Source organism: Beta vulgaris, chromosome 9 (genome assembly GCF_026745355.1).
Source record: "Beta vulgaris subsp. vulgaris cultivar EL10 chromosome 9, EL10.2, whole genome shotgun sequence".
NCBI lineage: Eukaryota > Viridiplantae > Streptophyta > Magnoliopsida > Caryophyllales > Amaranthaceae > Beta > Beta vulgaris.
In genome coordinates, this window is record NC_079210.1 from 40,532,893 (window position 1) to 40,556,173 (window position 23,281).

Genomic DNA, 23,281 nt, shown 5'->3' on the forward strand with positions numbered 1-23,281 from the left:
TTGTTTTACTAGTAATCTACTTGTCATGATGTAGATCTTAAACAGATTAACGCTTTATTTTACATTCTTCTCTACTCTTCTCTTATTTTTTAATTCGATTCTATATTATATTGTTCATATGCATGATTGTATGTTTAATGCTTTCATCACCTTATATGCTTATTCTTACTAATCAAAGACCTAAAGAACTGTTCTAACATTAGATCCAGATAATTTGGACAATTTGTTAGGTTTCTTGTAATTTGATTGCATGATAACATGTTACCAAAAATCAGTTTTCTGTTTGTTTAAGGAACCGACATAGACAAATTATTCTATTGCATAAAAATATTATGTGGTTGTGTTATTTGCATAAAACTTGACATGAATCCATATTAAGTAGAGGTCATCAATGGGCAAATTTGATTCATGATCTTATTTGTCCCCTGAGACCATTAATGGAGTCATTACGGGAAAATCTACATTGGATAAGTTCCTAAGTTATCTGATTTTTCAATATCCAATTAGGTTTGTAGTCTTCCTTTAAAGACTTGTTGGCGACATCAAAAACATATTTCAAAATAAAACCTTGTTGAGTTCCCTACTTTGAGTTTTGAGTGATGACAAACCACATTGAACTATTATATTGCATGCATGTTTCTGTTTACTTGTGTAGGTGCCAAAGTACGAGTTCAATGGATAGAAAGACGAAGCTTGTGAAGCCAAGTCTTGAAGAATAATTGCATGAAGACCAAGACCATGTTGTAGCATTTAGGTCTTAGATGCAATGTAAGTGGTATAAAGGTGTTGATGCACTATAAAGGTTTGAAACTAGATAGATGAGTTAGTTGTGGATGACAAGAAACCTTGGTTACTTGTCATACACAACTACAAGTAAACTTGGTTGACTGGAACAGTATGGCAACAGATCTGAACCAGTCCTCTAGGGTTTATTTTATACATTCGTATTTTAGGATTGTTTTCTTTCCACGCAAAATTATTTTTCATAATACATGGATGTATGGTTTGTTGTGTGAGCAAGATTTCTTAAGTATGGTAAGTGTGTTATATGATCTTATACTGATTTTATTTATTATCAAATAAAATCAGTGAGTATATTTTCCTTGGAATAATTTCCATACTTCCGAGGAAAATATACTCTCATAATATCATGTAACATTTACTTACCAAAGGCTTATTTAAGGAGTTCTGCTTGCACACAAACAAGTAAGCTTTTGCACGCATATTTTCAGAAAGACTCTAAGCAAAAGCATTTCATCTCTTGAGCTCTTAAATCTAAGCACAAACCCTAATACCACATAGATCTTAAACTACTCTCATTCTAAGCGTGTAAGGCTGTTTGTTCTTTAGAGAAAACTTGTTGTAAGTGAGCAAATTGTGAGTTCAGTTTGCTGGGGAAGTTGATCGGGAATCAACTTCATTTGAACCATCATAGTTGGTGGTTGGGTCGAACTTCCATAGGTGGAAGTTGGGGAATCATCTTGTGCATAGGTGCATAAGTGATTGGGTGTAATTCTTTTGTTATTCTGAGTTGATTAATAAAAGAGTGAGTGAGTGGAGGACGTAGACTTATTAGAAGTCGAACCTCGTTAAATCCTTGTGTTGTTTATTCATTGCTTTTATTTCCGCTGCTAGCGAACTGTTCCTTTACTGTTCTTACTATAATCGAAAAATCTACAACATTCGGACAAACACTCAATTCACCCCCCATCTTGAGTGTCACTTGCACTTACAAAAACCTTCACATTGAAGTAGTCAAATACGCGCTCATCCCCTGAAGGCGAGTTAAAACACGCCTATAATACCAAAGAAACTCCTCTTCTAAGATGATTTGTTCTATTTGCTTGGATTTTCCATTCCACCTCTTAGTGGAAAGGCGAGGATGGATTCCTTTCTTGATAACTTTTAGACTCAGAATAAATTATTTTCCATTGCAGAGGAAAACTTTAGAGCATAGAATTTCACAGAGAATGTTTTCTATTTCATTCAAAAGCCTAGCCGGATAATGTTGTCACCTTATTACAATATATAGGGCTAATATTTCTGTAATGATAGCTGTAAATAATAGCTGGCAGTAGTACAAATAGTACAATCAGAGAATAAACCACTTATCATAGGCTACAGATTATACAGAAGGTGAGTCATCATCAATAGTCATCAATAAGATGAAGTAAAAAGACTGCAAAGTCCTTAATATTCCTAGGTACTTTTGAACACCATCCAACCTAGCAATAGCTCTTTTCCTCTGATCGTAGATGCTTAAAATTACAGTAGAATTCCACTAGGTTAAGGATTGTCTAAGACAATTTAATGAGATACTAATAGGTTGATGGCATTGGGGCCAAAAGCTTTCTACAAATTCTCAATAATTGTCGTGGGTTATCCATGTGGGTTCAAATCGAAATGACATTTCTCCCTCCATAGGAAGGGCCTGGTGGCACTTGATGACAATAGGGTTATGGTCCAAGGTAACTCTAGGAAGGTTCTAGAGAGTAGACTCAGGAATTTGACAAAACCACTTTCATTCTATTCCTTATCCAACCGCTCATAAAATATGGTTGGCCTTTCTTCTATTTGTCCAAGTGAATTTTTGTCTTATGAAGCTTAAGTCAACGAGGTTATAGTGATTCATGGTTTCACGAACAAGTTTGCTCTTTTTCTAACCATTGGTCTTCCCCCCATTTTTTCAGTTTGGTCTATAATTTCATACATTGAAATCACCCACAATTAATCATGGAGAAATAACACTACGAGACATTTTCATAAGCTCCTGCCATAAATCTTTTCTAGTAGCAAATTTAGTGCTCGTATATATGGTCGAAAAAAGATAAGAATGATTATGGTGAAGTACCTCCACAAGGCCATGAATCCATTGAGGACCCCTTCCATAATTTGGTTCGAGTTCCACATCAGGAGCATTCCACCCGCATAGCCACGTGGCTCTACTAAAAACCAAGAGTAAAGAGGAAGTTCATAAACTATATCTTTTTGATGTTAGCACGACAAACTCGAGTTTCCACAATAACCACGAGGTATGGGTTTTGTTGTAGCAATAGCATTTGAAAGTTAGGTTTAAATGAGGGCCTAATAACCCCCTTACATTCCAATACATCAAAATCGTCTTTTTAGGAAGAAATAGTTTCTTTTAAAGCTTCGTCAACTCGTCCTCTTCGTACCCCTCTCGTAGTTCTACCCAGGGGCTGATCTATTAAGGATCATGGGTGGCACAGGTCCCACCAAAAAAATTAGTTATCTGTTTTTATTAACGTCAGCCAGATTTTATAATAGGATAAATACAATTCTCCGTGCCAAAAGCTCATACCATCCAACTTGCTCCAGTGATAAAAGCTCTACCTACTCTTGTAATGCAACTCTTCACGGGTTTGACTCCCCTAGCTGTCAATTTTAACCTTTCTTTTTCTCTTTTTCTTCTTCCTCTTTTACCAATTTCTCTTTTCTGCTTTGGATCTTTTTAGCTCTAACTTAAACCAATCTTTTTTTCACTTTTGTACCTATTGTCATATTAAGTATGATAAAGATTTTTTTAGATAAATACTTAAAAATAATTTTACTATGTAAAATCTTGTATATATTGTGATCATTTTTCTTATTTACTTGACTTATTTAGGACCCCTCAAATTCATAATCCTAGATCCATCCCTGATTCTACCACTGCTTGAGTTAGGGGGCATGTCCAAAGAAGTTATTTCATGTAATCAATTTTCGCAGAAGATAGATATATATATTCCCATTTGTTTACTTACAAGCTATTGGCTATAGCTTTGTAATCTTCTGTTGTTGGCACAAATAATTCGATAACAATTTCAATATACCAATTTGTTATATGAAGAATAGATCATGAATAGCCTTAATCATTATCCCTAGGCCTGACAAACAAGTCTAATTAAATTGGATTGAGCCTCATGTTTGAATAGATAATAAATAAGCTGGAAATTTCTCAATGACCCAAATCAAACTCATATAGTACTCGGACCATATCACTAATCCTAATTTGATTATTTATATAAAAAGAGGGTTACCTATATAACTCATTTAACTAAATTAATTTTATAATAACTAATTGGTTGTTATAGAAAACTAAGGAACAAAATAAATTTAGTAAAAGAAAAGTATTTATATTTAGAGATTATTAAAATAATTATGACCTATTTGTAGAACTTTTTATTCTTTCTCACCAAAATATAGATTTATGAATATAATGTTACATGAATAAATTGTACGGATCGAACCGGCTTATATTTCAAAAATTGAAATATCTACCTCAGACTTAACCTGTTTATTCAAATAATATGTTACACTGTTAATCCACATTTTTAGATAGATTTTAAATCTTAATCCTATACAATTTTCAGATAAAATGAGAATTGTAATTTTATCGGGTTAAATATTGGCAACCCTACTACAAACTCTATCTAAAAGGCTATAACTCTATGCCTCATTTTATAATGTACATGTGTCAGTATATCTATGACTTCTTCGTCCTAAATCACATGATACTACATTGTTTCATGTATGCCTATCATCACAAATTTTTCGTTGGCAACGATTTATTATTATTAATGCTATTGATTTTGGCATTGGTTTTCTTATTAGTAACTGAACCAAAATTATGCAAACACCACTTAACCCGATGCTCAAGCTGTCAAGCAGTCGAGTTGGCTGCGACGTAGGAGGGAAAGGACCGGGGATGTCACCAAAGGTCAAAATCCCCCTATTAGGATTGTCTGAAGACGGAAAGATTTGAGGATCGAAGATTGTTACATCTATTCATTAGGTAGACTATTTAATAAAAATAGACAATTAAAAATTAATTAATTATAATGACTTGGACTCTACTAATTATTAATGTCTATATCTAGTGGGTGGTTAACCATTGGGTAAACAAAGCTTTTTCCTTGAGTATCCCTGTTGTAACGCATGAAAATTAGCCCCCAAATTTATAAAAATTAAAGATAAAAGGTTGGGTATTAAAGAGGAATGTTGAAAAAATTTAGGGCTAGCAATCAGGCCGGGTTGGGTCGGGTTCGTGTTTGGGGCGATAATAAATGAAAATAAATGAACTTATTTCGGGTTATCGAATTGGATCAACTTTTGCCAGCCCTATGAAAATTTAAAGATTGGTCATTTTGAAAAATTTATTAAGGATGAAAAATAAATGAACTTCTTCAAATATGAAGTAAGCTTTTTAAAAATAATATATTTTTGGATCCGTATAAGTTTAAGGCTCTGTGTTGTTTAACTTTGTGCACACTCTCAACTACCCCTCCCCATCATCATCGAGCTCTCTATATATAGCCTTATTTGTTTTCCTTTAATTGGTTTTTCCTTTTCTTTTCAATTTGTTCTTTTTATAAAGAAGTGGAAGATCAGTTTCAAATTTTTTTACTCTTTATAATATAAAGTTTATGATATACTTATATTGGTTTAGGTCTAAAGTTTTTTCTTTTAGTATAAGGTGGTCTAGAAATCACTCTTACATTTTAGAATGTACTTTTTGTGCTTTTTTTTTTTTTTACTTGCACTAAACATTTTAGCTTTTAGACTATTAATTTTGACTAAACATTTTTACTGACTAGTAAATACAATGAAATTAAGTGGTATAACAAACTAAGAATTAGTTAGGTTTTTACGCATCATGTCAATATTGGAAACTGACAATGAAAAGTTATATATAAATAACTTTTCTGGTTTTAATTTTTTTTGGTTTTAAAAAAATTGAAATTTAAAAACACAAAACGATAAAGAACAAGCTCTAAGATTTTGTTGTATTTGTCTTAGTGTATATTTATAAAATATCAACTTTTTTAGAATATACACTAATAGATAATCAAAAATACTTATGGTCAAAGTTACACGTTGGCAATCGTATGAGTCAAATGTTGCATCTTTTAAAAAAATGGAGGAAGTTTTAATAGTTTGCTTGAGTAAAACATCTAAAACATCATCGGTAATTGTTGTTTATATACTTATATATTACTCCTCTCGTTTCTTTTTAATTTACATACTTTATACTTTTGTATAATTCACTTACTTTACTTCGACCATTGTTTGTGATTTCTACATAAGAAAATATATAGTCATGTAGGATCTTATCATGTTTTTCTTTACATATACTTATTATCCAATTATATACCAATTTCTTTCAATATTTAGTTATAAGAAATTATAAATATCAATAGTCAAACTTTTATGTTGACAAACTGGAAATGGACAAGGACAAGTCAAATCATGTGGATTACAAAGATATAGATGATGTATTCCACATCTTAGAAAAGCTATGTAGTCGATAGATTTCTTGCAAATCCATCTATATGTATGAATATGTATGAGCGTCTACATGTTTGAACAATATATATAGTTTTTTTTGACAGGAAAAGAAAATTGAAACATGTACACTCTCATACATATTGCAGTATGCATTTCATGCTTCTTTATTACATACACGGAAAGAAATGTTTGTCATAGAAATTGCATGACTTGTTCATAATACAAGTAGCATAATTAAGTGCATAACATGCCTAAGCTATTAGTAGGTCTCTTCCAAGTCCCAAGACGCACCTGAACATGCAAAGTTCAAATTTATTTTTGGGTTGACAACAAGAAAAAATTATTGGACACTTCAACAAATAATGATAGAAGTTTCCATGCACGGAGAAGCAATTCTAAATCGAATTCTACTAAAAACTAATTATGAAATAATGGTTGTATATGTCTCACAATAATTAAATGTATTTTATTCGCCAAAAAGAAAAATTGTATTTTTTTAGGGGTACCATGTTCTTTTCCATTAGAAACTAAAAATTAAGTTTGATATCATAAAAAATGATAAAATTCATTAATATTAAATAATATCACCATAATTATAATTACGATCGTGCAAATGGGTGTCTCGGACGCTAATAAGGAACTTATTTTAATATAAAGATTATTTAAACAAAATTTACTTCGGAAAAGAAATATATAAATATAGGCTTTTTATCTAGTGCCCGATTAATATAGTAGGAGATAAAGATTTTACATGTCATTTACTCTATCAAATATTATCCACCTATACTCCGAGCCAAGTCCACCATATCTGGGCAAAACGATATATATAATCTTAATGACCATAAAACCTAAACAATGTGGTTGGTTATAGATTTGTCTCGTCCACTTATACCTGGGTGTTTTTTAACTTTGGATGATGATCAAGTAGTATGGGTATGTTTTCGTTACGAAGGAGTGTTTAAATTCTGCAAACAATGTGGTTGTGTGGGACATCACACTGGGCGATGTCCCATGTCAGCGTATGAAGCGCACCATCTCATTCATCGTCGTTTTACGGAGTTCGAGCATGATGGTATGAATATTGTGTTTGGCCCTATGAATGTTCCTCTTTATACGAATATTATTCGAGGGCTACCTGACCGGTTCATCTATCGCAATGCTCGGGTGGACTTAATTAGCATGGGTCCTAACCCTGATCCATATATCTTTGATGAGCGCCATGTGGACGTTAATATGGTGGATTTAAGTTCGGAAGATGAACCGTGGAGATGCCAAATCATGAGGCATCGGTTGAACCAGGGAATTTACCGTCTCAAGCCAATAATCCATCTCTGCATGAATCGGACTATCATACTAATCCTCCTATGTCATTTTCGCGGGCTTCCCCTGATAGTGTTACTCAGATTCTCTCCCGCAGCTAGTGGCCACGAGGTTTATGAATTGCCTAGACGTCGTTTCACTGTCGAGGACAGTGCTTTTGGTCGCCTGGAGGATTTGGGCAACCAACCACAGGGTCACGATCCTAGCACGCCTATAGGAACTACTTCGCCACATGTATGTTCCGCTCGAGTTCCAGCTGACGCAGGGCGAGCCAATGGGGCTCGGTTTCCCTTTCGTCGACATCTGGGAATTACCACGCGTCCACCAAAGACTTTTCGTGTTGCACTTGCTCCGGATGATTCTTTTGTGCCTACAAATGATGAGGCGTCGGAGTTGGTAATTTGTCTCCTCTTAGGGTTCCTTCTACTGATGATGGGCTGCTTGAAGAGTTAATTCATGAAGGCTGGACTACAACCTTTCCTCCAGACCCTGATGAAGCTGGACCTAGTGCGTGGCTACGGATTATTCCGCCTCCTCAATCGGTTCAAGGAGAGGCATCTTCCACCATAAATGCAGAGCCAATAGGTTTCGTGGATAACAAGCGTCCTTTTCAGGCCTTCAGGCATACTCGATCAGATGAGAGTGGTAATGGGTTGGATGTCGAGGGTTGTTACAGGTCTCACAATGGAAAGCGTCAGCGTTTGGCTCAATGGGAGGCTAAAGGAGGCTTTAATGTAGGCTTCCGTCATGGGAAAATTCGACGAAAGGCTCTCACTGATGTATCTATGGCAAGATTTTTGGAAGTGGAACCTGGTCCGGAGATTACGTCAACTCTGTCGAAGAAAAGGAAAGCAGCAGTATCAGTGCCTGGGAGTGCTGGTACTTGGATTTTCAAGAAGAAGCGTAGTGCTGGCAGTGATTTGAGGACAGATAACATGGATAGGCATTTCACTTTGAGGGTGAAAATGTCTACTGACTCAACTAGGGTAGTGACTGACCCAGACCAGTCACCATCATTTCCATGAACATTCTGTCACTAAATTGTCGGGGGTTGAACTCCAGTGATGCCCCGATAATCCCGTATATACACTGGTTGGTAGCTACAGTTAAGCCCATGTTTTTGTTTTTGCAAGAAACCAAATGTCCTCTTACTCATGTACAGTCACTACTACGTTGTACTAAACCATGTTCTGTAGTTGGTGTTGATGCTCTAGGTTCTAGTGGCGGGCTGGTTGTTGTATCATGGGCTCCTTTTGCTGTTGATGTACTTAGTTCCATGTGTAATTATGTCTTCTGTAAAATATCAGCTAATAATGGAATGATCTGGTACGTTTTGTTTTTGTACGGAGAACCGTGTCAGGACTCTCGTCCTTTACTTTGGGATCACATGTTACAAGTGTTAGCGCCTTATCCTGACTTCCTCATTATTGGTGACATCAATCAACTTGATCATTACGGGATAAGTTGGGAGGGGCAACACTCATTAGGGGATGGGAAGAATTCACCAATTGGAAGCATACTTTACAATTACAAGATGTTCCCTTTGTTGGCCTAGGTTCACTTGGACAAATAACAGGGATGGTGTGGATCTAATCATGGAACGTCTTGATCGAGTGTATGTTTCCCCAACTTGGAATGACAGATATCCACTCGTGTATACAAAGAATTTTCCTATTCTGCATTCAGATCATGCTGCTATCTTTTACCAGGCGGAGCCGCCAACCAAAGTTAATCGTCGGCCATATCAGTTTGAAAATTGGTGTCTCATACACCCTGAATTACCTAATATGATCTTGTCGGTATGGCGTATTCCAATAGCTGGGTCAACAATGTACCGGTTTACAAAACATCTATCTATCTTTCGCACCCAGATTAGGCGATGGTGTTTGGATCATAAGGTTGTTTGGGGGATTGATTGGAAGGAACTTTCTACTAAGTTAGCGGCCACTGCGACTCAGATTTCTAGTCTTCCTCAAGGTAATGACTTTATATCCAACGTCAGCAGGAGTTGGATACATCTGCATTAGCACACTCTTACTGGTCGCAAAGGTCGAAAGACAAAATTGTTCAGCTGGGGGACCTTCCAACTAAGTTCTTCTACAATAAGATGCGACAAAAACAACGATCAGCTCATATCTACCTTCTTCGAACTGCAGATAACCAGTGGACTGAGGATGGTCCTACCATAGTGAATACTATTTTACATCATTTTAAAACTGCGTATGGGCCCTCTCAGGGGCCTATCGTCTCTGACCAGGGCCAAGATGAAGCCATTGATTTAGTACTCCGTGAATTAAATCTTCCTCATCTTTCTTTGTCACAACAGCAACAGCTCCTTCGGCCTTTCTCTAAGGCAGAAGTGCATGAGGCCATGCTTGGTATTGGTCAGGGGAAATCTCCTGGATTGGACGGGTCCACGGCTGAGTTTTTCAAACTTCACTGGGGTTCCCTCGGGAATGAAGTGTTCCAAGCTGTCAATCACTTTTTCTCAACAGGTTTCATCCTGAATGAGTGGAATCAGACGCTGCTTGTTTTGTTGCCTAAAGGACAGAATCCTGAGGAGGTAACAAAATTTCGGCCAATTAGCTTGTGCAACACGATTTATAAATGTGTTTCGAAGTGCTTGGTCAACCGGGTTCGACCGTTACTGTCTGATCTTATCTCGGAATATCAAAGTGCTTTCATTCCAGGACGGCATATGGATGATAACATTTTGATCAGTCATGAGTTAATTCATGTTATCAATAAACATCGACGGGGTAATGGTCATCTAGCGGCGCTCAAAATTGACATGAATAAGGCATATGACCGGGTTAACTGGAGGTTTCTCTTGAAGGTTCTTCAAGCCTATGGCTTCCCTGCTCAATGGATTCAGTTGATTAGTCAATGTATCTCTACAGTGTCATATCGCATCCTCGTTAATGGACAGGTTACAGAGTCCTTTCATTCCCATTGTGGGCTTTGACAGGGTGATCCACTATCCCCTTATCTTTTCTTGCTCTGTATGGATATCTTTTCTCGAATGATAATCATGGCTACGATTATTCGACTCTTCGATGGGATTAGAGCTCACAGGTACGCACCTTCTATTTCTCATCTGTTTTTTGCTGACGATGCCCTTCTTTTCTTTAAAGCGTCGACTGCTTCCTGTAAGCAACTGTCAAAGCTCCTTGATCGATTCTGCCGTATCTCTGGACAAATGCTCAGTTTACGAAAGTCATTTGTTAAATTCAGCCCAAATGTTTCCGAGCACATGGGTCATGAATACAAACGTATCCTGCAATTGGATGCTAAGGAATCTCTGGGCACATATCTTGGCACTCCTGTGGATATTCAAGGGAAGAAAACTCAGCACTTCACCTTTTTACTTGATAATATTCTCAGCGCATAACTGCTTGGAATCATTCACCTATTTCGCAAGCTGGGAAATTGATTCTCATCAACTCTGTCCTCATTGCTTCCATAGCTCACATTCTCTCTGTATTCTTGATTCCCACAACAGTAGCTAATAAGTTGGATGCGATGCTGGCACGATTTTTCTGGTCTAATAGCTCTGGTAAAGGAATTGCTTGGAAAAGCAAGGAGCTTTTGCATTTGCAAAAAGGTGCTGGTGGTCTCGGCTTACGTAGTATTGCGATGCACAATCGTTCTCTCTTAATGAAGAAAGTTTGGCGTATTCAAAAGAATTCCGGTGACCTCATTAGTAAGGTATTTTCCGATCGCAATGTGGGTACTGGATTAACGACACCAAAACTGCGTTCAGTGCGGGGTCAATGTTCTTGGGGTGCGCGAGGTTTAATTCAAGCAGAGCAGATACTCTTGACAAATTCTTGTTGGAAAATTGGTTCCAATTCCGCTCTCCTTGCTGGAAAGGAGCGTTGGGTTCGGGGGCAGATTCCCCTCTTTCGGGATAATGTTTCTCTTCGCACTGCTGCTACGGTCTCCATTGCTTCACTCCTGCTGCCACAACAACAAGGCTGGAATGTTTCCCGCCTTCAGTTCCTTTTTCATTCGAGTACGGTTCGTAATATACGTACCCTTGAAGTTCCTCGTCTCACAAACCAAGTTGATGTTTCTATTTGGCCTTTTACGTCATCGGGCAATTACACTACCAAATCTGGCTACTATTTCCTTTCTCGACATACCGATATCTACAACATGACTCCCCCTACCAATTCGAAGTTTTTCCGGATTTTATGGGGGTTACGCATCATGCCTAAATGGAAAATTTTCCTCTGGAAATTATTCCACAACGGGTTAGCAACAGCAGCTAACCTTTCATACCGTGGTCTGGCTATATCAGATAGGTGTCCAAGCTGCAACATGGAATCTGAGACATCCCAACACCTCTTCCGATTTTGTTCTCTAGCCACTGCTGCTTGGCAAACGAGTCAACTAGGTATTCATTCCAACGCTACTCCCATGGTGGCCTTTAAAGATTGGCTAATTGCATGGATACACTACTTCTACCAGCAGGATGGATATAATGGGCTTCGTCTTCCCGTGTTTGTGGCTATTTTGTGGGCTATTTGGCAGGGTCGCAATAACAAGGTCTTCAATGGAATAGCACCTGATATGCCTCTAATCCGTTCACTCCAAGACAAAGGCATTCAGCAGCACTACACCTTTCTGGATAATCCTATTCCTCTGCCTAGATCCTTGCATATGGCACTAGGTCCTCCTGGGTTTCTTTTTGCACATTTTGGGACAGCCTTCTGTGGGGTACCACAGTTACATATACAAGTGGATGGTTCCTGGAAGAAATCTTCTATACTGGCCGGTATTGCCTGGGTTGCGGAGCATGTTTCTACGCAAACTACAGAAGTGCAAGGGGGCTGCATTTATGCGGAGTCCCCACTGGTTGCTGAAGCACGGGCTTGTCTGGGAGCCTTGGTATGGGCGCAATCATGGGTTATGGTCAAATTTTGATCTACACTGATTCTGATGTACTGGTCCGGAGTTTAATTCATCAAGACACACAACCTATCTCGATTTCCTGGTCTCTCAATGACATTCGCTCCATTGGACATCAACTTCAATGGTGTCGAATTCTAAAAGTTAATCGTCAACAAGTTCAGAGGGCGCATGACCTGGCCAATCATGTTCGACTAGGAAATATTCCCATGGCTACTATGTAGTTGTTAGGTTGTTTTATTTTCTTGTAAATTTTTCCGATGTCAAAAAAAAAAAAAAAAAAAACCTAAACAAGATGATGATATGAGTCATCTCAATACATTGATTAAATGATAGCTAAATTGTGTGAATATTCTAATGATCTTGGTGGCAATCGACATGTTTTTTTTTACATCGGAGACAACTGGCAAGTTAGTGAAGTCATAAGTTGATCACCAAGAATGGAAAAAGCAAACCAGAAAAGAGATTGTTAGAGGGAGTGGTGATAGCTCAATATAGTACTCCCTCTGTTTTTTTTATCTTTCTCACTTAGAATCTTGGCACTATTCATACTTAGAGAGAATCTTCTCAATTGTTTTCAATCTATAAGAAAAAATATAGTCATGTGGGATCTTGTTTGATTCGTCTCAATTAGTACATTATTAATATTTAATCATTATAATTTTTACTAATATATAATGAAAGATATTTAAGTTCAAAGAAGTGCATTGGGAAGCGCGCACAGAAAAGTGAGAATGATAAAAAAAAACAGAGGGAGTACCACCCTAAATTTTAGGGCATTGTTAGAGTTCGAATCTTCATCCCAATCATATGTTGGGATATTCATTTGTGGTGCCAATGGACCTTTAGGCCTTTTGTCTTTTAGGTTGTCTACTTTTGTACCCAGCCTTTAAGTTGTGTTATTCGCAACAATTATTTTTCTAATAAAAAAAATAGAGAGAAGATATTGCCAAAGTGAAATACCTTATAACACCAAAATATAAAATTTAGTGTGGTTAATTAACCCCATTTGATACCCTTTAGAAGTTACTTTTGGAACCCTAATGTGCTAAATATCTGATTGCAATTTATATATTACAATAATATATAATTAGCTTTTTTTGCACGCTATGCGTGCGGTGACATTTTAGGCATAACTATTACTCGGTATTAAAAGAAAAAAAATTTATGAAAGTACGTATCTACGTTCACCTTCATTTGGTGAGTAAGATATATTTAAATACTTACAAATAGTATCTAAAAACATTTTTAAAGTAACTATAAGTGATAAAATTACATATGCAAGTAATAAAAAACTGATTTTTTTTTTTGGACTTTGTATTTGTGATTAATTTTGTATATGAGTTGTTTTTGTAATGAGAATGCCATATTTTTTTATTGTCTGTGGTATTAATCATTGGTAAGTTCTTGATTACGAATTTTTTTAGTTGATTGAATCTTTATTATTGGCAAGTTTATGTGATTGACAATTATATGAGTTGATTGGTTTAATAGAGATTTGGTTGATTTTTTTTTTGTAAGTTATGTGTGTAATGATTTTATGTTGTGGAGGGGTGAATATGTAAATGCAAAGGGGACACCATTGCTACCCCCTTGGCTTATATAATAGAGATATATACAAGGCTGTCTAAAGAGACCTAGTGCCCCTCATATATAAAAAGACCCCAAATTTTGAAATTTATTACATGATTTAGTCACACATCCTTACTTATACTCATATTTTAGGTATTTTTTTATTAAAAAAATTAACATTATATGGTATTTTAGATAATATGATGAATATTTATATTGTATAATTATAGATAATTCTAATTTTAGGAACTAATGTCAATAATTAGCACAAAGTCTCCAACCTTTTAAGACTGCCATGTACATATAGATGTCATAAAATGAAAATATTCGAGAAATCCAATCCACATGATGATTTCGAGCAATAAAATTTTAAAATAGATGTCTTTATCATTATTTTTATTTATCAAATTCCATAATAGTGTGCCATTTTGCAATAATGTAAAAAATCACGAACTTTATCCAGGTTCATCATACGATTACTTAGATTAATATCTATTTAAATCTATCTATATCAATCATATTTGAGTAATGAGACACTAATAAGTTTATGATTAAGTTCCAATCATTAGGTTGAGTCATATTTGGTTATTCATTGATATATCATGATACATCCACCAATATAAGTCATATTAATTAATGCCATTACCAAATCACATAAATTTAAGTATAGTTCAAATTTGATAGAAAACTACCGCGAATTGACAATTTTTATGAGATCGAGTATTCACTTGTTCTCCACCGCACATTAAAAAATAGGAAACTAATATTATATTATTTCACTTTAGAGACGAGTGTCACCATTCCGCTATCTCATGTTTCATTGTAGTTTGGTAAAGAACATGTTCTTTTGATGGTACACGAAGGAAAGTTAGAGCTATCTCATGTTTCGTCGTCGTAGTCTTGTAAAGAACATGTTAGTTTAATTAACTCCCTTTTATTTTGTAGTTCAATACTCCTAATTGACTATATTAAACCCCGTTCTAAAGTAAAACAAATTTAATAAAAATATTTTGACCGTATTCTCGTGATTCATGCCCCTAAGGATGGTCGATGGAGGCTGTTTTTGCAAAAAAAAATCTTTGTAGTCAAAAGTACTTTTTTGTCTGACTCGAGATGTGTATCGTGAAAGTGATATATTGATACTTGTTTCTCGTCTTCCATAAGGACGGTCGGTGGAGTCCGCTTGCACAAAAAACGTCGTTTTTTAGGTTTAAAAACTTGTATGTTCGAATCGGGACCTATCGTGAAAGTTGGCATATTAGTACTTATTAGACCGCATTCTCGTGAAAAAGGTTAATTAGTGTCAATCGGAGCATGTAGCTAATTTAAAAAAGGAGAAAAAATTCTTGCGACATCAAGTCAATGTATGAATCATTTATATAAAATATGAGGTATAATTAAAACCGAGACTAATAATGACAAAATATTCATAAATTAGTATATTTCTACCAATTTTTTTTTTAATAAATAATGTCAAATTACTCAACGTAACACCTAGCTCGAAACAAAGTATAAGTAACTGCCCATATAGACGGCAAATGAAAGGGCGGTAAACAAAACTACAAAAGTCAAAAACAAAAGGAAAGAAGTGCACCAATCCCCACCGCAACGTTTAAATGTTGAAAGAAAAGCAATTTATTAGAGATGAACATACATTCATATATTCTTTTGTGAGAGAAAGTTAGAGAGATAAAGTGATGGAGAACGACCTGCAACAATCATCAATATTTGCAGTAATTCAAGTTTTCAACCAAAAGGCCCACCTCCTTTAAACTTATTATTTTCTTTCTTTTCGATAGTGTTGTTTTACTCACTACAAAAAATAAAAGGTTCCCACAAATTTTTGTACTCGCAAATTTACAAGTTACAACCAATCACTAGCTCCCAAAAAAAATATTTTTCAACTTCTTCAAAATTCAGAGCTCATAAAGTTTAATTCTTTAATTTATTTAGTGCAAAAAACTATCTTCAACACGGATTACTTTCCTTAAATTGTCCTCCAATTTTCAGCTTTATCTCATTGAAAAATCTCCAAAAATCTTATCTTTCCTACCTATCTGTAGTATTTCTGATTTGATTTGCATTTTCACGATTTATTACCATTTTCAGGTGTTAAAAGTTTGTATTTTTTAAATAATATAAGGGATTATTACCCTAATACATCCTTTGTCTGTGTATATAAATATCACTCATTTGATTGTTAGTATAGTTTGTATTGTAGTAAAACAGTGTTATAAAATTATCCTCTGCTTCAGTTCAGTTCGTTAAGATCTGCTTGAAAGAAGCTTTTGTTGTTTTCTGCTTATCTTTTACTTGGTTGATTGTTCATCATTTTCTTGGTTAATTTTCTCTCTTTCTCTCTCTTTCATTTCTCAAATTTTGTGCTGTTTCACTTACTGGGTGATTGGGTTTGCTCCAATTGTAGTTTTAAGTGATGGGTTAATGTTTAATTAAGCTTATTGGGGTTTTAGTGTAAGTGGGTACTTAGGGTTCTTGGTTTTTAATTTTCCCTCAAATTTTAAAATTGCTGTTGCTTTTTTTTTTTTTTTTTGAAAACAGCAGAAAATGGGATGTTTTTCTTGCCTGTTTTCCCCTAAAAAGATTATCAAAATCGAAGATACTGATCGAGCTCGATCTGCTTCTCGTACTTCAGGTATTAATTTCCTCAAAAATCTGCTAAGATTTCTGATGACATTGTTTATTACAAGTTGTTCATTTGTTTTTGTTTTTTTAGTTATATTTGATTTTTGATTGGTGATGATTAATGTTGAAAATGGTTGATTTATGCAGTGGATAAACAGAGAAAGGATTGTTTGGATGAGCATGGTGAGTTGGGACTTTGTTTTTGCCATTTGTTTGATGTTTGAATTTTGATTTGTTGAACAAAAAGATTTTGGCTCTGAAATTTGTGCTTGTTTCTGTAGGAAATGGTTGTGGTGATGCAAATGTAGGAGTTGCTAGAGTAAGTGACAAGGATGCTCGGTCGAAAAGTCCTGCAAAAGCCTTCACATATCGCGAACTTTGTATCGCAACTGGAATGTTCAATGGTGCTAATAAGATTGGTGAAGGTGGTTTTGGGAAGGTTTTCAAGGGAAGGTTGGAGACTGGGGAGGTAAAATGTTAACAGGAATTTTTTGTCTTTATTTTTTTTTTCTTCTTTTTGCATCTTCATGAAAATGTAGTTCAAACTTAGATGCTAGATATGGTTTTGTTGTCCAAAATTTCCGGCTGCGAACGTGTTAGGTACTTAAATAGTTAATGTGAGATCCTGCATTTGTGGACAGATTGTTGCAATCAAACAATTGAATCATGAAGGAGTCCAAGGAAGTCAGGAATTTATCATTGAAGTTCTCATGCTTAGCCTTCTTCACCACACCAATCTTATGGGCTTAAAAGGCTATTGCACTGATGGTGATGAAAAACTCTTAGTTTATGAGTACATGCCTAAGGGTAGCTTGGAGGACCACTTATTTGGTAAGCGATTTGGAAATGTATTCTGGCTTGTTTGATTGAATTGCTATTAGTTTCAGTTATTATGCTTGTTTCTTTGACTAGTTAGTTCCTAGTTTACAATCATGGTTTTGGATTTAATTCTACTTTAAGTAGTATGATTAGCTCGAAGTGTTAAGAGTTGTGTTTTAGTGTAAGTTCATACCCTTTTTTTATGTTAATGGCATATTGTTTATATCCAGTGAGGTATAGAAATATAGTAATGCATTTTATATGTCTCATGTTATCTAGAAAATAGTGTTAGATGACTTTGACTGTTTGTGCATCGGGCTCATTTTTGTATTTAATCATGCTTGGAAATGGCGTCATGATGCCTTTTTACCCTTTTTTGGGCTTTGTTTCTCAGAAATATTCTGTGTTAGGGTGGATCAAATAAAATAAATCCAGTGGGATGCGGCAGGTTATTTTGGGTAGATTTGTCAACACGGCAACATGACGTTACATGGTTGGCTTTATTTTATTATTGCCTCATTATGAATATCGATGTTAATAGGATAGAGGTGATACATCAGAAATGGAATTTGAAAAGTTTACTTTGATAGATGTTATTAGATACTGATTGTTGTAATCATATATATGCGTTGCTTGGATAAAGTTTTGTGCTTTTGAATGATAATTGTTTATCGTGTTTGCTATCTGTGTCAGAGTAAACTGGCACATAGATGCAAAAAAGTTTAACAGAACTGTTAAGAGTAATATTCAACGCTTTTTGGTGGCTCCTTCTGCCATTTGCGTTCTTAAAATTTCCGTAGAATCAATATTAGAGGATCTGAAATGCCACTGATTGGAAAAACATAAAGATATTGGAGAATGAGAGATAGGATTTAGTTTACATTCGTAGGGATTGGAGTTTGAAGTTTATGCTGTCAGTTATCAAGATGATGTCAAGAGCTTCTGAGATGTTTGCCTTAAGTCTTGAACATGTTTTGTTCTGTTACTCTCTGAGAGCCTCTTTACATTTCTGTTTTGATTAACTATATAGTTTGAAGGTGAGTTTGTTATATATTAGAAGCTGAGATGAAAACAGAACTCATCGATAGCTATGTCTAAATAGAATATTCTATGAAGCTAGGGTTTTATGGGAGTATAAGCTTAACTTTTGAGGTTAGAGGGGCTTCTCCTTTGAACGAAGGCTGTAGCTTTGTTAAGTTTGAGAACTTTCGGCTTTTAGGTAGTTTAACTGGTAACCTAAAAATTATCTATGGTAGCACAGATATGTAATTCAAGTACTCTAGAAGGGTTTATGATAAACTATTCCCTGTAGACAAGCAAGCAATTGCAAAGATCTCTTGTTGGTTTTAGTTTTCTTAGGAAACTTATTGCTGCTATATAGTTTAGGGCCTTCCTCTGGGAAATAAGGTTTCTTTGGTTCTGGCCTTGCCCATGGTTCAATCTGAACAAGTCATATATTGCTTGGTTAGGCTCCTCTATGTAGCAAGGGTGTGGGATGCCTTCGCAATCAAGAGAGGTGTTGCTCATTATTGATCTCAGGTGCTTATATGTGTGAGATACCACTACGTAGGCTCATTGGGTGTAGTTAGCTGGGAGAGTATGCATGAAATTCCTTCGTAATATCATCAAAACCTTCAGCTGAGGAAACTCTTAGATCACGTGCAAGATCGTAGTGAAAGCTTAGCAGTCTTGTACATTAAATGGAACGCGTAAAAAATTGCTTCAAATTAGGAATGGACCAAGTATAGTATTTAATTATTTATACCACAACATCACCATCATATGTATTTTTATCTTATTTCGGCGGAGTAGTATCCACTATTCAGGGCCTACTAAAGAACATTCCTTATATTCGCAGGTTGTGTGGATGTTGCTTATAGAATTTGACCAACTAACAGTTATATCTGAATCAACTTCAATTGTATCTTTCTTTCTGTTTCTGCTTTTTTATTATATAGAACGTATGCTATTGTTTGTAATTCTTCACGGTTAGTATTGTTTTTATTATCACGAGCTATCAAAGTCGCAGTTGTCTTTTGAAAAAAATAGGGTGTCATGGTCGTATGCATTATGTAGGCAGTTCACTTTAAATGTGATATGCATGTTCAGGAGGTTGAGATAAACAGTGTTTAAGAATCTGGCCGGTGTGCATGGAGGTTGAGATAAACAGTGTTTAAGAATCTGGCCGGGTTACTAAATAGAACAGTGAGGGTGATGAATTGAACAGGAGACAGCATCTGCAAACATTAACAAAAGTTTGGCTTATAATCTATGCATGCATGTCTTTTGTTGCATTGGTGATTATATATATACTTGAACCAATCACGTATATTTGTATAGCATGTCCGAAAAGGGTCCACATTTATGAGTTATGAGTGTATAATTTATAATTCAAAAGTTGATTATAGGTTGTTTGGAAATTTCAGCACCGAAAATAGATAATAAGTTAGAAGTGAGGTGCATATGCTTTTTTCTGAAGCCTCAGTTAAATATTAGGACAACAATTGGTTGCTACATTGAAGAAAAGAAAACTCTGCTTTACTCTGTTACAACATCTACCTGGTTTTTCTTTTTGTAAATACACAATGCGGCTAATGACTATTAGAGCAAAGATGTTCAATGAATTGTTTATTCCGAGTGTATTTAGACTATATCTATAAATGAGGATTTTGATCTAAGTCACTCATGGTTCGATTTTAAAAGTACTTAGTCAACTCTCTCTCAAAAACTTCACTGTCAACTCATGCTCATAAGCTTATCATATAGAGTCAGTCAGTATCTGCGCGTTACCCTTCCATTATATAGTGACCTGAGATTGACAAGATGAGAGGATGTATTAGGCTATTAAGTTAAGATGGCTGGTTTTTGGGGTGTATGATTTATGATCAGAGTCGAAACTTTGCATGTCTTGATCAAGGTACCTCTGGTTTGAGTACTTAGGCTATGTCCATGCCTCCATGGTCCCTTCATCTATACAAACTGATAGGGTGTAATCATACCCATGTGGTGGTCATTATTGCAATTTAGCCTCTAATACATGTTGCCTAAATAGGTTTATTTCCCCCACTTCATAAATCATGAAAAGTTGGCTTATCCAATGCAGCACAAGATACAGTTGAAATCTTTCAGTTGGTACCCAATGCCCAATTTGGATAAAAGAGATTCTCATTATATGAAAAGGATCAATAATGTAGTGGTTTAGATTCAAGTATCCTGTTTTTGCATATCTTTAGCGCTTACTTCTTTTGGGCATTGTTTTCCGGGCTTCCTTAAATCCCAAAAGCAGAACTCAACATGATAGTAATTTGAAGTGGTACGAGTATATAATGCTCATGATTCTCTAAAAGAAATTCCTTCTGCATTAATATTCTTAATTCATTCTGGATTATGTTTGAATTTTCTTCCCTCTCACTTGCCCTTTTTTCCCCTTGTGGTTCCATTTCTGGACTTCGTTGTCTGATTCTGATATCTGGTGATAAGTAAATGCTGGTTTCTTTAGGCATTACACATGATCATTTTACTTATTTTTTCTATGTTATATTTCTCAGACCTGAGTCCTGAGAAGGTTCCCTTGGACTGGAACACTCGCATCAAAATTGCTGTTGATACAGCAAGGGGTCTGGAGTATCTTCATTGCAAAGCCAATCCACCTGTCATCTTCCGGGACTTGAAACCTGCAAATATATTACTGGACAATGACTTCCATGCAAGACTCTCAGACTTTGGGCTGGCCAAGTTGGGACCTGTTGGTGACAAGACCCATGTCTCTACCCGTGTGATGGGAACTTATGGATATTGTGCACCCGAATATGCCATGAGTGGCAAACTGACTGTAAAATCTGATATCTATAGCTTGGGTGTTGTTCTACTGGAAATTATCACTGGGCGCAAGGCAATCGACCCAAATAGGAGTCGTGCAGAGCAAAACTTAATTAATTGGGTAAGATACCGTCTTATAAAGCATTTTAAGTAGTTCGAAATTTAGCCATGTGAAATTATTTTTTCGGTTGTTGATGTTAATGATTTTATAAGGTTAAATATGACCTGCCTCCTCCAGGTAAACTCTATCCAACCTTACAGGCAGCTGCTAGGTAGGGAGGATAAGGGAAGTTCAGTCATCCTTCCCCAAACCCCTCTCACCCCCACCCCCAAAAAATGCTGGTAACGTTCGAAATAGTGACCTAGAAGTCACAAGGTGAAAGTGAAACCCCTATACGACATGTTACTTAGCAAGTAGGAAATAGGTTATAAATCATAAATGATATCCCTCATGTAACTAAAACAACCACCATCTGTGAATATGCATCTCCATATAATGATATAATCATATTTCTACCAGAATGAGCTTCAGCTATTTATCTTTCGCAGATTTTTACCCCAATGTCTGCTCCAATAATTTCATTTTAAGGTATCACTACTGCATTATTTTCTCATTATTTATAACAGAAACGATTACTAATATGCTTTCTGTGTTCTTAAAGCAATAATGAAGTGAATTTTGGAGTTCACCTTTATATCAAGTAAAAGTATCAAAAGAAAAAATATGCAAAGTTATTATAACTCGTCCACTGTATAACCTTATCTATTTACCTTCGTCCCATGTAGTCACGCCCCTATTTCAAGGATCGGAGGAAATTTGGCCAGTTAGCTGACCCAGCAATGCAGGGTCGATATCCTTTACGCTGTCTCCATCACGCCATTGCTATAACGGCCATGTGTCTCCAGGAGCAGCCCGCTTACCGACCCCTCATCAGCGATGTGCTTGTGGCGCTTGAATACTTGGCTTCACAACCTTACAATCCCGAAGCTGCTGGTTCTGGAAACCATAGCCCTTCACCGTCACAACGAGATCGAAGCAGATACTAGAGAAAAGTCGGTGACATCCAATTTAAACTTAATTGTACAAAGTGGTGAGAGTGAAAGAAAGTTATATTACATATCTAAACATAGCATATATGCTTGGTTATCTAGGTCAGAGAAAATAAGGTAAGATCTCAAATTTATGCATAGATGTACTATTTTTCTTAAAATCTAATCCGTCCTCGGTTACGTTTCCCTCTTATTTATCGAGTGTTCGTGTTTCTTGCAGATGGTAGAAATGGTTCAGGAGTCATCAGATGTTGTATAGAGATGTCCATATTGGATTGTTGTGATTTGTTTAAGGTTCCATTTTTTATCAGTACTTTGTTGCTGCCAATAGAAAAAAAAAGGATGATCAAATTAGATCGAGTTAGAGAGTGAGTTAGAGGGAGAGTTAGAGAGAGATAGAGAGAGAGCTTTAGCAAATTTTTAGTTTGCACATTTTTTTATCAGTACTTTGTTAAAAGCTTGTTCTTTTAGCTCTTAGATTGAAATGAAACGCTTATGTTATAATGTTGGGTATTATTTGGTTCTTTTTGTTCTTTATTCTTTGTTCTTTGTTCTTTCTTTTACAAGTTGTCAGCTAGTCTGAAAAGTGAAAACCTTCATCCTCTTTTGCTTTACGTGCACTTGGGTGCATGTACTTATTTGCGCCGCTCCTATGGGCTACGGCTACGAGTGCCAAAAATTAACGTATGGGGAAGTTTAATGTTGCTCATATAATGATTGTACTAATACAAATTTGTAATTCTCATACAACCATCAAACAATATACACGATTTTGAGGATTACTGAAAAACAATTTAAGGCTTTTGGATTGGTTGGGAGGGTTGGCCGAAAAAGGCCGACCCTCAACTAGCCCATA

At 35.9% G+C, this 23,281-nt stretch overlaps 1 protein-coding gene across 5 annotated transcripts; it reads left to right on the forward strand.

Moving 5' to 3' along the window:
• The first annotated feature begins 15,776 nt into the window (after nucleotides 1-15,776).
• LOC104903803 (probable serine/threonine-protein kinase PBL21) lies at nucleotides 15,777-22,962 on the forward strand. 5 transcript variants are annotated; one of them, XM_057391777.1, is made up of 8 exons: nucleotides 15,777-15,827; nucleotides 16,654-16,747; nucleotides 16,885-16,920; nucleotides 17,019-17,206; nucleotides 17,379-17,568; nucleotides 21,105-21,496; nucleotides 22,162-22,542; nucleotides 22,646-22,962. In XM_057391777.1, exons 1-7 carry the CDS (start codon nucleotides 15,792-15,794, stop codon nucleotides 22,420-22,422), a joined length of 1,197 nt encoding a protein of 398 aa, XP_057247760.1. In that variant the 5' UTR covers nucleotides 15,777-15,791; the 3' UTR covers nucleotides 22,423-22,542; nucleotides 22,646-22,962. The 5 variants fall into 5 exon arrangements, with proteins under 5 accessions (XP_057247760.1, XP_057247761.1, XP_048492043.1 ...); XM_057391778.1 differs by lacking the exon at nucleotides 22,646-22,962 and adding an exon at nucleotides 21,925-21,964 and having other exon boundaries at nucleotides 22,162-22,299; XM_048636086.2 differs by lacking the exon at nucleotides 15,777-15,827 and adding an exon at nucleotides 15,855-16,433.
• Nucleotides 22,963-23,281: the final 319 nt, after the last annotated feature.